The sequence below is a fragment of the Macrotis lagotis genome, chromosome 2, assembly GCF_037893015.1.
Source record: "Macrotis lagotis isolate mMagLag1 chromosome 2, bilby.v1.9.chrom.fasta, whole genome shotgun sequence".
NCBI lineage: Eukaryota > Metazoa > Chordata > Mammalia > Peramelemorphia > Peramelidae > Macrotis > Macrotis lagotis.
The window spans coordinates 213905475-213921258 of record NC_133659.1 but is presented as its reverse complement, the minus strand read 5'-3'; the positions used below and the strand labels follow the sequence as shown (position 1 = coordinate 213921258).

At 35.3% G+C, this 15784-nt stretch overlaps 1 protein-coding gene across 1 annotated transcript in view; it reads right to left on the bottom strand.

Annotated features, from left to right (window-relative positions):
• Positions 1 to 15784, bottom strand: part of LOC141514159 (ATP-binding cassette sub-family A member 10-like) — a 143584-nt gene that overhangs the window by 24686 nt on the left and 103114 nt on the right. The window contains exons 26-29 of the mRNA XM_074224700.1: positions 10402 to 10521; positions 5859 to 5945; positions 5230 to 5321; positions 604 to 724 (exon numbers count right to left, since the gene is read on the bottom strand). Of these exons, the coding sequence (XP_074080801.1) occupies positions 604 to 724; positions 5230 to 5321; positions 5859 to 5945; positions 10402 to 10521 (420 nt within the window). The remainder of the gene's footprint in view (positions 1 to 603; positions 725 to 5229; positions 5322 to 5858; positions 5946 to 10401; positions 10522 to 15784) is intronic.

Sequence of the window (15784 nt, the reverse complement as noted above, 5' to 3'; positions counted from 1 at the left end):
CAAAAATTATAAACAATTTTCAAAAGAAATATAAGGTATTAGGGTAGCTAGGTGGTATTGTAGAGTACCATCCCTGGAGCCAGGAAGACCTGAGTTCAAATCCCCATCTCAGATATTTAATAATTACCTAGCTGTGTGAGTTTGGTCAAGTCACTTAACCCCACTGCCTTGCAAAAACAACAACAACAAAGAATTATAAGCTACTAACAGTCATATAAAAACATTTTTAAATCACTAATAATGAAAAAAACTGAAAAGATCTCTGAGATTTCACCTTAGATCTATAAAACTGGCAGAGATAACAAGAATTTAACTTAGTCAATTATGAAGGTGACCCAGGAATATTGGTGACCACAGAATTGGAAATGGAAAGGGAAAAGAAGAATTTGAAATTGAATGCTACGTAAGTTTTACAACCAAAGTTGACTGAGTTGGTTCCATAAAAGAATCAAAAATGATATGGGGAGAGATGGGAATCTATTTGGAAATAAAGTTCATGAAAATCAACAAGATTTCCCAAAAGAAAAATCTAGGCAAAATGAATGAATTAATGTATAAAAGAAAAAAAAATAATTTAAGGAATATCTACTCATTTGATTTTACCTCATCATGGTTGAAAGCAGTCAATGCACTTGCAGTTCTTACTCTTTCTGCTTGAACATCTTCATCTTCACCTTCTAATTCTTCTTGGTTTGGAAAAGATTCACTACATCTTGGAGAAATTCTACAAAGAATAACATAAAGATCATCAATTAACCAATTCCCCCCCCCAAAATACCCAAAACATTTATTTAGAATTTATAATGAGCCAAGCACTAAAGTAGGTAGTGGTCATACAAAGACAAAAAATATCAGGCCCTCCCCTCAAGTAGCTTATATTCTGTAGGAGGAAAAAGTATTTGCACATAAAAGTATATAGTATTAATCTGTCTAAGAGTTGGAAATAATGAAAATGACTGAACAACAATGAACATCTTATTAAGTAATAGGTCACTTTTGGGGAGTAAAAGCACTAGAAGCTGAAGGAGGAGATCAGGAAAAGCTTCATATAGAAGGCAACCTAGAGGAAACTAAGAATATTAAGAAACTGAGAGGAAGAGGGAGAATATTTCAAATTTTAGAAACAACTCATGGAAATTCATAGAGGTATAAGATAAAGTGTCATGTAATTATCATTTGGCCAGACCATAAATGATATGAATGTGCTATGTAGTATATAATAAGATGAACAAGTCAATAAGGCAACAAGCAAGGTTGTAAAGGACATCAAAAGACAAAAAAGGAATATATATTTGATCCTAGAACATATAAGGAATATGTATAGATCCTACTTTTTCTAGTAGGAGAGAGATTCTCTGCTTTAGAAAAATCTACTTTGCCAACAGGGAGATCAAATTCAACAAAACTTAAGGAAATTAATTCATGCTATTCACTGGAAGGTCAAATATTGAAATTGAAGCTAAAATATTGGACCACGTAATGAGAAGACAATAAAATACCCTAATGGGAAAGATTAAAGATGAAAGGAAAAGGGGACAGAGAGGATGAAATGAATAGATAGTACCATGGAAATAACAAACATGAACTTGGAGAGACTTCAAGAGATAGTGGAGGATAGAATGGCCTGGCCTGTTATGGTACATGGAATCATGAAGAATTGGACATGAATGAACAACAACAAAACAACTTGTCAGCTGTCTGGAGGATGGATTTTTCAGGTGAAAAGCTAATGTCAAAAAAACTGAAGTCCCAATAAAGTATTCTTTTGATTGAACAGAAAAAAAGATGGAAAAAACTTCTTATCACTCCCTAATGGTCCTTCACCAAAACAACTTCTCTTCCCACATAACCCATTTCTGATGGTGGTACTACTATATTCTCCTAGTTTTCTAAAATATCTTCAGTAATCTTTAACTTTCCTTTTTGAGGCCTATATGACCTTAGAAGATGTATGATCAAACAATTGCGATATGGAAAGATGGTGGTACTTCACTCTTCCCTAAGCAACAAATCATGGGATTAGTCTGCATCACACCAATAACAACAATCTAACATTTCAGCTAATACAATCTAGCACTACCCTACGCTACCCTTTTTGCCATTGCACAACCTTCTAACCTTTCCCTCTTTAGTCCCTGACATCAATTATAACCTAATCCTGACCCAGGTACTCATGGAAACAACTGCTTAGGTACCATTGGGAAAATCCACCTTCTCCCTAGCATATCCATCTCTTGCTCCCCAGACTTCATGATGTGACTGTAACAGACACTCTGCAGGATGCAAGCTCTCTCTGCTAGGGACATATTCAGTCTGTAAGAATCATTTCTTTCTTTCTTTCTTTCTTTCTTTCTCTCTCTCTCTCTTTCTTTCTTTCTTTCTTTCTTTCGTGGATCAGAAGGAATTGCAGATCTTATTCATTATCTTTCCTCCAAACCCACCCTTCTTCTGAATTTTTCTATTTTTCTTTTGGGTGAGGCAATCAGCCTCTTTACTTTTAGCCCCCATAGAGCTTTCATTTTGTTGTTGTTCAGTCATTTCAGTCATGTCCAACTCTTTATGATCCCCATTTGTGGCTTTCCTGGCAAAATACTGGAGCAGCTTGTCGTCTTCTTCTCTACTCATTTTACAGATGAGCAGTTAAGATGATCAGGCTTACCCAGGTATAAAGAATAGATGTCTGAAGCCAGATTTGAACTCAGAAAAATGAGTCTTCTTAGCTGTAACCCTGGTGTGCCACATAGCTGGCTTGGGTCTTCATTACCTCTCACTTAAAGTTATTGAAATTACCTTCTAATAGATCGCTTAGCATAAAGAACCCTCTCTTGTCCCATTCTAATGCAGCTTCCATACACTTGCTAAAGTAATTTTCTTAAAGATTGGGTCTGTCCATCTCTACTGCCAGTCCAATATATACCAATAAAATACAGTAATTCTCTCTTTCCTAGAGAATCAAATACAAAATCCTCTTTGGATTTAAAGTTTCTTGTTAAATGTTCCTAAGCTAACCTTACGATTCTTAATATACACTATTCCCTTTGCTGTAATCTACTATGCAGCTAAACAGACCTCCTGAATCTCTTCAGTAATAATAATAATAATAATAATAAATCTAGACATGATAAGGAAAACAAGTACTACTAGATAAAGAATAAAGAACTGTTTTATACAGCAAATTATTTAATGAGTTGAAATCTGAGACAACATACTGTTTTTAAATTTTGAATGGTGGATATCTATACTCAGAGAAATATTGTTTACTATGACCTTTTTTAATATTATAATGTGCATATTTCAATTTAAGTTATCTTTAAAAAAAGAAATTCACCTGCTTGGCTAGCTGCAGATCAACTTAACTGAAAATTGCTTAGTGTGATTATTTATATCTTCCATATACTCTTAGAACAAAAAAAAAAAGGATTTTTTTAAAAACTGATGGTTGGGGCAGCTGAGTGGCACAGTGGAAAGAGCAACAGTCCTGGAATCAGGAGGACCTGAGTTCAGATGTGACCTCAGACATTTAATAATTACCTAATTGTGTGACCTTGGGTAAATCACTTAACCCCATTGACTTAAAAATGATGATTTATTCAATCATGTTACTTTGAAGAATAAAAATTTTTATATCATTAATTTTTAAATGAAAAATTATAGTTCACTCACTTTTGACTTTTCTATTTTATATGTTTTATTACTGGCATAATTTGCTGCTCAACACCAGTGGTTCTTCATGTTTGATAAAGGAAATTGTCACATATTTTGACATGGTAGAAGTTGTGCTTTCTGTATGCAATAATTAAGGAAATGCTTTACTGGTGAGGGCTGAGATTGGGAGGTAGGGCAGCTAAATGTCCAGACACAGTTTTAACAATATGGTAAAAACAGTGCTGAAATTCCCTCTACTGGTAAACATTGGTAATGCATCTATGATTTATAATCCTAGAAAATTGCATGGGAGTACTAAGAGACTGAGACTTAATTTTATTCAATTTAACCTGGGTCATCTACAATTGATATGTGTTAGAATCAAGATTTTATCCCTAATTTTCTAGACTCCTAGCTTGACCTATTCACCACACTATGTAGCCTCTCAGAAAATGTATGGTGACAAAAACTTTGATAAATTCAGTATCACTTTTACATAAGCTTATAATTTAATAGCCTACAGAATCTACATTTTAAATATATTATAAATAATTTGGCATTATTTATTTATTCTACAGAGAGAAGTCATTTCGTGAGATTTCCGTGTGTGTGTGTGTGTGTGTATCATTTTTATGTAAAGCTTAAAACTTCCCTAAGAGTTTTGGAATAGCCACACGTATGTATATCTTTTCTTAGAAATATTTCTCAATTTAATTTTTTTCTTTGTAAAAAGAAAAGAAAGACTAGTTAGCTCAACTTTCCTATAATCTTTGTTACATCAATATTCACCTTCATGCTTTTGCAGTCTTTTTCTCTTCCTGCTCAGTGTCTTGAGTCAAATTCTACCACTTCTATAAATATTTTTTTTGGATTTCCCTGATTTGAACATTTACCAATTATAGCACCACATACTCCACGGTTTAATTATTGTGTTTTTATCAGTGAATTTTTCTCACTCCATTAGATTTAAGTTGCTCAAGGGCAAAACCCATTCCTTAAATTTATTTTGTATCCACCATACTACCTAGCACAAGGATTGTTCATAATGTTATTATTATACTGTTTTAATTTTGTCCTCTTTGTGACCTCATTAGAAGTTTTTTGTGAAAAATATTGTAATGGTTTGCTATTTTCTTCTTCAGTTCATTTTACAGATGAGGACACTGAGGCAAAAGGGGTTATGGGATTTGCCTGGGGTGACCCAGCTAATATATATTCGAGGTTGGATTTGGGTTTTTTTGTTTTGTTTTTAGGTTTTTGCAAGGCAAACGGGGTTAAGTGGCTTGCCCAAGGCCACACAGCTAGGTAATTATTAAGTGTCTGAGACCAGATTTGAACCCAGGTACTCCTGACTCCAGGGCTGGTGCTTTATCCACTGCGCCACCTAGCCACCTAGCCACCCCCTCGAGGTTGGATTTGAATTCACATAAATGTATCTTCCTAACTCCAGGTTCAGCACTCTAACCATTATGCCACCTAGCTTCTCCTAATAGGCTTCCAATAAATATTTTAAATTGAATTAGTTGTGCTTAATGTGATGGTCAAATATTTAATATTTAAATTAATTTAGATGTTTGTGTCTACCTGAAGATAGGGTCTTTTCTCATTGTTTTCTTGCCATATTTCATTTCCAGAAACCGTAGAACAAAAAGGAGAATGACAAAGTGAAGATAAGGCTACCAGGAAAGAAGAATAACCATTAGTGACAATATAGCAAAAAAACAAAAATATTTACAAAATCACAGATCTTTGAGGAATGAAGTAAGTGTGAGTATTCCCTCAAACAATGTAGAAAGCAAATCATTTTACATGTTCTTAGAGAAATGCATTACCTAGAAAACAGTCCCTCCAAATTTAGCTAAATAAAAACTTATACAATATCAACCCTATACTTAAAGTCTTTCCAAGAACTGCTGCTTCACTTGGCATAGCATCCCAGAGTTAAGGTAATCTCCATGACAAAATGGGATATTACAATAGAATTTAATAATGCCAAATAATCTGGGGAATGCTAGTAATTCTTTGTCTTTTATGATGCACATATCTATAACAAAAATATTGCCAAATTTAGGACCAACAATATTTGCACATAGATTTTAAAACATTTACAAAGAGCTTACAAATTTTACACAGTTCAAATAAAATCAATTTTTTTCATAAATATTATTCCCCTTCTTCCATAAATACAAATCCCAAAAGAAAGTTCTTCTTACTATTAACAGTACTAAGAGGCTGCTTTGACTGATTCCATTCATTTCATTTTCATGGTGTTCAGGATTTTTTGAATAGTTATATGAGAGCTGTCAAAGGAAAACAAAGGCCAAATTGAAGTTCATTTGTTGTTTGATTTTAGTTAAATTAACAAGAAATTCATGCAACAAACATTCCTTCCCTTATTCTTCTTCAATATCCTCTGTGCTCCAGGAAAATGTCATTCTTCAAAAGTGGAGGCAAGAATATTCTCTATAATATATTACTTTGTGTCTCAATTATGCTGTTTGATTGTTACTTTCAGTCTCTCCCTCTGTCCCTCCTCTATTTCTCCCTCTTTTTTCTCCCTCTTTCCCTTTCTTTCCTTCTTCCTTCATTCCTTCCTTTCTTTCCACTGAATCAGATATTATACAACTACTTTTGAAATAATGAAGAAAGTAAGACTAGCTCTGATCAGAAGTGTGGAATAGCTGGTACTCCTACTCTCCCTTTTGTATGCCCTTTTCTACCTTTATAATGTCACCTCCTATTTAAATTATTAGTGCCTTATTTGCCTTTTGAATTATCATTGTAAAAAATAATTTAATGAATTAATTCCCACTTCCATTGAATAGTAGAGAATTCCCATCTTGTCATTATCAAGTTTCCCTTCATATTAAACCTTTTCCTACATAATTCTATCTAGCACTCAATAAAAATTGACTTCTTGCACCAACACTTCATTGTATTTACGTTCGCTCTTCTCCATCTTAGATATGTCAGCTCAGAAGGAAGAATAGCCATACAAATTGCTCCTTTGTATCACTTCATAAACTTTTCCCTCCTTCCATTAGTAAACAAGTTTTCTCTTTGGAGATCAACTATATCACCCTAAGAAGATGGTAGTGATACTTATCTATGAACCACTTTCATTTTCCATTTTTTTTCTCAAGTAATTATCAGGTTGACAGTGTTCCTATCTACTTCAAGTCAAGGCCATATAGTTGGAATTTCAACATACATGTTGATATTCACAAGCAATCCGCCATCTCAGTTCACCAAATTTCTTAATTCCAACAATATGTGTCTCCACTCAATCTCAGTCACATGCATAGTGATGACCACACCTTTGAACCCATTAAAATTCCTATTCTAGGATCTACAACTCTGAAATGTCTTCATTGGACAATAACCTCTTGCCTTTCCACCTCTCCCTTTGCTTGATTCCTCCTAAACCTATCTTTTATCCTTTCTATTAATTCAAATCATTCTTACTGCTCTCCTGGTCCATCACTATTGGGCTCTAATCTCATATTAGATCTGCAATCTTGACCCTGAAGTCAACCAATTCAATTACAGACTGTCATCTATTCTCAGATGTATGATTCCTACATGAATGATTCCTTTCTCCCAGTTCCCTTTAATGGATAATCATTCATGCTATGTAGTCTCACCATGGGTCTTCTCCAAGGCTTTGTTCTATGTTCTGTTCTCTTTATTTTCTAACAGTCTCTTGGTGACTACACCAATTCTCATGGGTTCAGTAATGATCTCTAGCAAGTTATTTTTTCACATCAATTCATATACCTAGTCATCATCTATCTTCTGATTATTATCATTATTGTCCAAATGATCAGCTATTTGTTGAATATACTGGATGTCTTGTTGACAGCTCAAACTTGAGACATTCTGAGAAAAGGTTCATTATCTTATCTGTTTCCCTCCCTCACCCCCCCAAAACTCAAACCTACTCCTCCCCCAAATTCCTCTGTTTCTGTTGAGGGTAGCATCATCATTCTGATCATCATGGCTTGAAACTCTAATCATCCTCAAGTCTTAACTTTCCTTTTCCCTTCAGTACTAATCAATAATTATTTCTTGTCCACAAATTCTTATTCATCTTCTCTTTTTTCTCATGGTCACATTTTAAGCCCTCAGAATCTTTTACTTGAACTTCCACAAAAGTCTCTTAATTGGGGGGGGGGGGTGCAGCTAGGTGGCACAGTGGATAAAGCACTGGCCCTGGAGTCAGGAGGACCTAAGTTCAAATTTATCCTCAGACACTTAATAATTAGCTAGATGTGTGTCCTTGGGCAAGTCATGTAATCCCATTGCCTTACAAAAAGCAAAAAAAACATAAAAAAGTCTCTTAATTGATCAGCTAAAGTAACTCTCTATTCTAATAATAACTTTCTAAACTATGAAATAACCTTGTAGCTTTTCTCATAGAATTATTGATCTTTAGCTAGACGAAACCTGAGACAGTAGCTAATCCAATGTATTCACTTTCAGCAAAGTTAATCGACTTGCCCAAGGACATAAAGGTAGTTAAGTAGCAGAGATAGGATTCAAATCCTGGTCTCCTGGTTTCAAGTCTTCCTACTTCATCATGCTAAACATGTGAGTCTCTCACTCAAAATATTCAATGTATCCATATCATCTAAGTCAAACTGTAAACTCCTCAATATTGGAATATTATTATTCCAGTATCTAACAGTTATGAAGTACTTACTATCTGCCAGGAAATATACTTCATAATCCTTATTATGATTACCTCATTTGATCTTCATGAGAACCCTGAAAGGTGGGTGATCTTATTATGCTTATTTTATACTTGAGGAAACTGTGGCAAACAGAATTAAATGACTTGTCCCCTTCATATATTCTACAATTTAGTCAAATTTAATTGAATGTTTCTTGATGTCAGCATTCCATCATCTATTGCCTAGTTTCTTTGCCCCTCCCTCCTACATCTAAAATATACTCCCTCCTTATCCCCTACCTCTTAGAATTCCTAAATTTCTTCTGAAGTTATATCTAATTCCTTTTGTTAGTGATTATTTTCTTCTGAAATTAATGTATATTTGTTTACATATTATATCTGCCATTAAAATGTAAGCTCCTTGAGGGCAGGGACTATTTTTCATTTTGCCTTTGAATTCCTAGTACCTAGAACAATAACTTGCTCATAGTTTTTGTTTTATCCTTCACTTTCAAAGAGGACCAATGATATGATGGTGATGTCTGGTGGTACAGTGGATAGAGCACTGGCCTTGGAGTCAGAAAGACCCAAGTTCAAATCAGACCTCAGACACTTGACACTAGCTAGCTGTGTGACCTTGGGCATGTCACTTAACCCTGACTGCCATGCACTCAGCGTCATCTCCAATCATCTTGATCCATATCTGATCACTAGACCCAGATGGAGGAGAAAGTAAGGCTGGTGACTTAGCGCAATATCCCCTCACTCAAATCCAATTCATATGTTTGATATGACATCACCTTCCCTGATGTCATGATTCTCTTTGAGAATGAAAGACAAACATTATCCTGCGTCATCAAAGTCCAGTGACTGGACAAAAGTCAAGATAGCTGGTAATGGCCTCAGACACACTGGATGACCATGGTGTTTTTCGATGTTTCACCAAACTCTAAGCAACTCCACAGAGCTTGATTAAGTCACTTTTATGGCCATTGTAGCATATGCTACAGTTTCTTGGAGCCACAGGCAAGAGTCAGGTGAATAAGGTCGACACCTAAGGTGTGTGAACAGCCCTGAAAATTAAGATGTTCCTCCTGAATACCCTGAAAGTCTCAGCTAAGCTGGGTGACTTTATGTTGGTACATTGCAGATGGAAGACTTGTTCAGGTATGGGTTGAACTTATTGGATTCTGAGTAATAAATTCTACTTCAAATGAAAATTGTGTGATTCTATGACTAATGAACCTTACTTGATATATCACATCTTCAAGAGAAAATGCATAATATATCAAAGCTATAAATGTATTCTAAAAGTAGAATTTTAGTCATCAGTAAAATGGTGTGTATGTTTAGTGGTAGAGTGGTATGTCAGAAATAAGGAGAAGGTAATGCCAACTTCTTAATATCCCTGAAAGCACAACAAAATAGGGGACAGTCATATTCCCTTTTGGTAAAGCTCATCCTCCATGAAATGTATGTGGCCACTCAAAAAGGTTAGTGAAGAGACCATTTAGTTATATTCTACCCTCCTAATGACAGAAATAGATACTCCATTGATCTGCATATATCACTGGAGTTTTTCCAGGTGTAAATGAGCTTAACCTCTCCTATATAAGCAAAGAAAGGCAATTAATTAAGTTAGGAAGCTTCAAACTTCATGTCTTTTCTGTATAGGGTAATGTAGTGAATAAAGATTTGGACCTGGAGTCAGGAAAATCAGGTCTCACATACTTACTAGATAAGTGACCCTAAGTAAGTCACTTGACCTCTGTTTGTCTTATACAATAGGAGTAGTCACTTGATCTCTGTTTGTCTTATACAATAGGAATAATAATAGCACCTACCTCCTAGGGCTGTTCAAATGAGATAATATTTTTAAAGTAGGTATTAGATACCAAGAATTTAATGAATGTTTGTTTTCTAACTCCTTCCCTTATTTATAGTAAATCTCAAAGTTGATAAAATTAAATGATATTTTATGGAATTATAAAATTTTATAAAATGCATATTTCCTCAAGCAGAACAAAGCTTTATTAAATGGCTTTATATTTCAGAATCCTAGTACATGTAATAGCATCACTTACCTCATAAAAAAGTATTAGACAGCCAACCAGTGTGTACAAAGGCACTAAAATCATGCAAGGAAGCATGATAAGTAAATCAAAGTTATTTAAAAATAGGATGCCAAATAAGAACATAGAGATCTGAAAGAAAATTGAAAATAGGTTAGAGGTCACATACTATTTTCAATTATTTATAGAGTACAAATGGACATATACTTTCTAGTGTCATGAATTGGTTCCATGAATACATAACTAAAACAATTATAATTCTATTAATTACATGACTATAGATAAAAGTTATTACTAGTAGAATATTATAAATGGGAAGGATATACTTTGAAAAGAGGAGGGGACATTTTCAAGCTTCTGGTACAACAGCTTGGAATAGTCTTGAGAAGGCCAAAAAAAAGTTTCAATGAAGTAGAACAAAAGTTCTGGGAGCTCTGGCTCAAGGAGGCACTGAAAAAAACAAAGAGAAGTAGGGTGGCTTTAAATCCGGGAAAATTTCAAGGGAGAGTTCAGGGCTGAGCTGGACAGAGGCAAGAACTAGGATGTCTACATAGGGTAGAATAATGGGGGAAGTCCTAGGTATGGAAATGAGTCACAGAGACGCAGCAACTTGAGGCTGAGCAGAGCTGCTACACTATGCTTTGACTTTGGGGGTTACATCACCTTTCAAGTTTTTCCTAAGAATGATTCGAGAAGTGTGGGAGGTATTTATAAAGCAAGGCAACTGTGGTGGTCCTATGCCTAGAGAACATGAGAGAAGGGAATAGTAAAGTAGTTTAGGGTAGACTCAAGTAGGACAAGAACTGAAAGGGTTAAACCATGACTATATTATAATCTATCATTAAGATGGATGTTTGACTTTAATTTATTAAAGACATTACTATAAAACAACTTTTGTGGGATTAAATTTATTCATCTGCACACAATAGGTACTTAATAAATATTGATTCATTGAAAAATTGCTAAACTGCAATATGGGTTCTATACAAAAGGTTCTCCTTAGAGAACTGCCACATTCTGCAGCAGTCTATAGAGATTATCACAGCATTTTACCTTAATTCAATATTTCTAATTCATTGACCTGACATGATTGAGACATCTAACTCTACAATATAGCCTTCAGAACAGGAAGGATTTGGGTTATGCAATAAGAAAAGAATAGGGACTGGACCTGAGATTTCCTTAGTAGAGGGAACTCCCAAGTGAAAAAAAAACTACCTCTACCAATACAGTTTGATTTTTTTTCCTACAGCACCAAGCTTTAGAGTGTTGTCAAGAGAAATGAAAACATAATAGTTTATATTTAACAACCAAATTCCAAAAATAAATGTATGCCTGCCTCACTTTGCCTTTTTAACATTTTCTCCATCACTTTCTTTTTTTAACTTTATTTTCTTTTTAATTATATTTTTATTTATTTAAACATTACAAAAATAGTCTTGTAAGAGTAAACATAATCCCCCCTCCCCCCCCAAAAATAAAAAAAACCTTCACAAGAAATAAAGAGAAAGAAAAAACGTGCTTCAGTCTGTATTCAGATATCATCAGCTCTGGAGTAGATCCCATTCTTTATCACAAGTCCATCAGAAAAGTTACTTCCATATTTTTTCCCACAGTTGTTATTGCTGATTGTAATTCCCTCCAACCATTCCTCCCCACTCCCATTTCTTTTCTCTCCCCTTTCACTCTGTTCCTCCTCAAAAGTGTGCAGTGGGGCATCTTGAGTGGCTCAGCAGACAGAGCACTGGCCCTGGGGGCCAGGATGCCCTGTGCCCACATCCCAACCCAGACACCCACAACCACCCAGCCATATTGTTCTGTGTAGGTTACCCAACCCCAGCACCTTGCAAAAAAAGTGTGTTTTATCTAACTGTCCTTTCCCACAATCTATCCTCTCCTCTATCACCTACACCCCCCACCTCCACCTTCCCCTTTCTCCCATCCCCTGGCAAATTCTTCAACTTCAAAAGGCTTCAAGCCAAGATCAGAGTGGAGGAAGTGTTGGTGTATGATCTTCTGTTTGCAGATGATTGTGTACTCAGTGCAGCCTCTGAAGCTGAGATATAACAAAGTATGGATTGATTCTCTGCTGCTTGTGCTAATTTTGGTCTGATAATTAACACCAAGAAATCACAGGTGCTCCATCAGCCAGCACCATTGATTACAACCATTGGAGCAGTCTTGATTACTGTGAACATGTTCACTTACCTTGGCAGTGTCCTTTTCAGGGGGGGGTACTCATTGACAATGAGGTTTACACAAGCATTGCCAGAGCTAGTTCAGTATTTGGGAGACTCCGAAAAAAAGTATGGGAGTGAAGCAGTATTAGACTGACTATTAAACTGAAGGTTAACATAGCTGTTGTGCTGACCTCATTGCTATATGCCTGTGAAACCTGGAAATCTACCAGCACCATGTCAGAAAACTGAATTGCTTCCATTTAAATTGTCTTAGGAAGATTCTGAAGATCATCCGGTAGGAGAAGATACCAGACACTGAGGTCATTTCTTGAGCTAAACTGCCCAGCTTTCCAGCATGACTACATAGCCCAGCTATGATGGACTGAACATGGCTTTAGAATGCCAGATGTACGCTTACCCCAAAAATAACTTTTATGGAGATCTTACAGAGGGCAAGTATTCACAAGGGGGTCAAAAAAAGTGATACTAGGACACCCTGAAGGTCTCATTGAAAAACTTTAGAACTGATTGTACAGCACTGAAGACATTGGCACCCAAGCAGCCCAAAGGAAACATGACATTTGTAAGTTTAGAGTGCCCACCCCAGGTGTTCATAAGGACTATTTGTGCCCAGCCTATGTTATAGCATTCCAAGCTCATATTTCTGTGATCAGCCACATTTCTCACTGTAATTTGCCCCAAACATAATGATGTCATTTTGATCTTGTTCTATAAGGAAGGACAAGAACCAACCAACTAGTACATTACTCTGAAAGCTTATCTCCAAAGACATCATTCTGCTCTTAAAAAAGTTCAAAGCATCCTGCTACAGAATAAACCTTAACCCCCTTAGCCTAACTTTCAACATCTTCCATAATCTGGCTCAAATCTATATTTTCAACTTTTCTTTAAAGTATCTTCACTTGCCATGTCCAATAATGTCTTCAAAGTTAACTATTCCCTATTATTCAAACTTCCCCCCCACTCTTTTCCACCTTTATAAATTTGCTCACAGAATCTAGTATGCCAGGAGATTCACTCTATCCTCCCTGAAAGTTTGTACCCAAAAAAATTTGATTCATTTTCAAGGCCTAGATCCAATGCCATCCAATTCATTAAATTTGCTTTTTTCCCTTCCTGCCAAGAAATAGTTTCTTTTCCTTCTCCTCTATAAAAGCAACACAAAGTAGGAAAACACATATAGCGTTCTAGTTACCAAAAACAAAACAAAAAATGATATGATAACTAAAAGAATTGGTTATTCTTGCCTTTATTTTTCTCTTTTGTCCAATGATAACAAATTTGGAGTAATGGAATAATAGCTAAAAACTTCCCGGTTAGAAAATATTAAAGTAGGGGAAGCTAGGTGGCATAGTGGATAGAGCACTGGCCCTAGAGTCAGGAGTACCTGAGGTCAAATCTGGCCTCAGATACTTAATAATTACTTAGCTGTGTGGCCTTGGGCAAGCCACTTAACCCTACTGCCTTGCAAAAACCTAAAAAAAAAAAAATTGAAGTAGATAAAAGTCATCACCCCATCCTAAAAATAAAGGAACCTTTTCATTCATTTTTGCTATTATCAGAGTTTTGCACAATAGCTATTTAATAAATGCTCATTCTTTGAAAAATCATTAAACAGCATTAGAGTTAAATATGGGGAGTTTCTGATCTAATGCTGAGGTGATACCAATTAGTTTACCTTTTATCTCATAGAAGAGATTAATTTCACCTAAATCACTTCAATCCATGTAGCTTAAGGATTTTCTCACCTCCTTCATACAATTTGAGAGTAAAGATTATTTTATTCTTTAAATTTGTATTCCATGAGCCTAGAACAGGGTCTAGAACATAGTAGTCACTTAGGAAAGACTTGTTGAATGATTATTGATTAAATTTACTATGTATACAAAGAGAAAATGGTATTTCCCTTGGGGTACCCTTGAGCTAAATGAGTAGTACTAGAGGTGGTGGAAGAAGGTGGAGAGAAGGATAAGTGATACAGTGCTAATGCTTTAAATATGTAAGTAGAAAGATCATAAAGATCTCTCGGGGATGGAGATGAAGAAGAGGGAGGGGAGTAGAAATTAAAATCTGATACATTAATCATATACCACTGAAGAGGAATTCTGCAAGACCATTTGTTTAGTAGATTTTCAACCATTTTGATTTTCTTATGTCTAGATTTATCTTTTAGGGAAAAAAGTAGAAATCCTTTGCATTAACTTACAAAGAAAAATTCTTAAATACAATTGGACATTGACTTTAATGTGGCAGATTCCAACTTAAACTATTGCCTACCCATCCTACACGAACCTGCTCACACCCTCCCATAATTTTGCCATAGGGAGTTCTACCCAATTGCTGGAAGACTTCTTCACTTTCTCCAGATATTGCAAGGAGACCAGAAAAAAAAATACTCTGGTAGTATAGCTATAATTCCTTCTTTTCCAGAGTGCAATTCTTAGGAGGAAAATCAGAGAAGTAGTTTACTTTCTGAATCTGACTTAATAGAGTGAGTATGAGTTGGAATGAGGATTCATGGAGTTTTATACTAATACAGAGTTTACAGGTAAAAATCCCATCCACAGGAAAAGTATATTTCCATGATCATTACTCCTTAGCTTATATCTCCTTGTTTTCCTTTTTCTCATCAAATTGTAGTTACAGAAAAAAATCACAAATGGTGAAAAGTCAACTCAATTATCTAAATACACAAAAATTGAAATCAGATTAGAATATATATACTTGAAATGCATGAAAAATACACAAACTCTTTGAGAACAGATGAGATCTCAGTTCAAGCAAAAAAGTGTCCAAAGTTAATAGGGAAACACATTGGAAATCAGTGGTAAGGAGCTTGCTTCCTCTACACATCTTCAGCTTCTAAAGTCTTTCTTTCTCTCTCTATTGGTCTCTTCTGAAGAGTTTTAAAAATACATTTCTTTCTTCCCAAATTTTTGGCACCATCCCCACCTTTACATAAGTACTTAGTGTTATATTGCACTCAACATTCCCTTCTCCAATTAAGTTTCACCTTTATCCTTATACAGAAATATGCAAATTGTCCTAAGCTCCTTTGGAAAGTCAATTATAAAGAAAATTGCAAAACCTTTGAATCAAAATGATTTATACACTTAGACCTAAGCAAAAGTATGATATACTTTGTTGAACTTCTAAAGACCTTGAAGTGCTAAACCTTCCTGTCACCAGCCAAC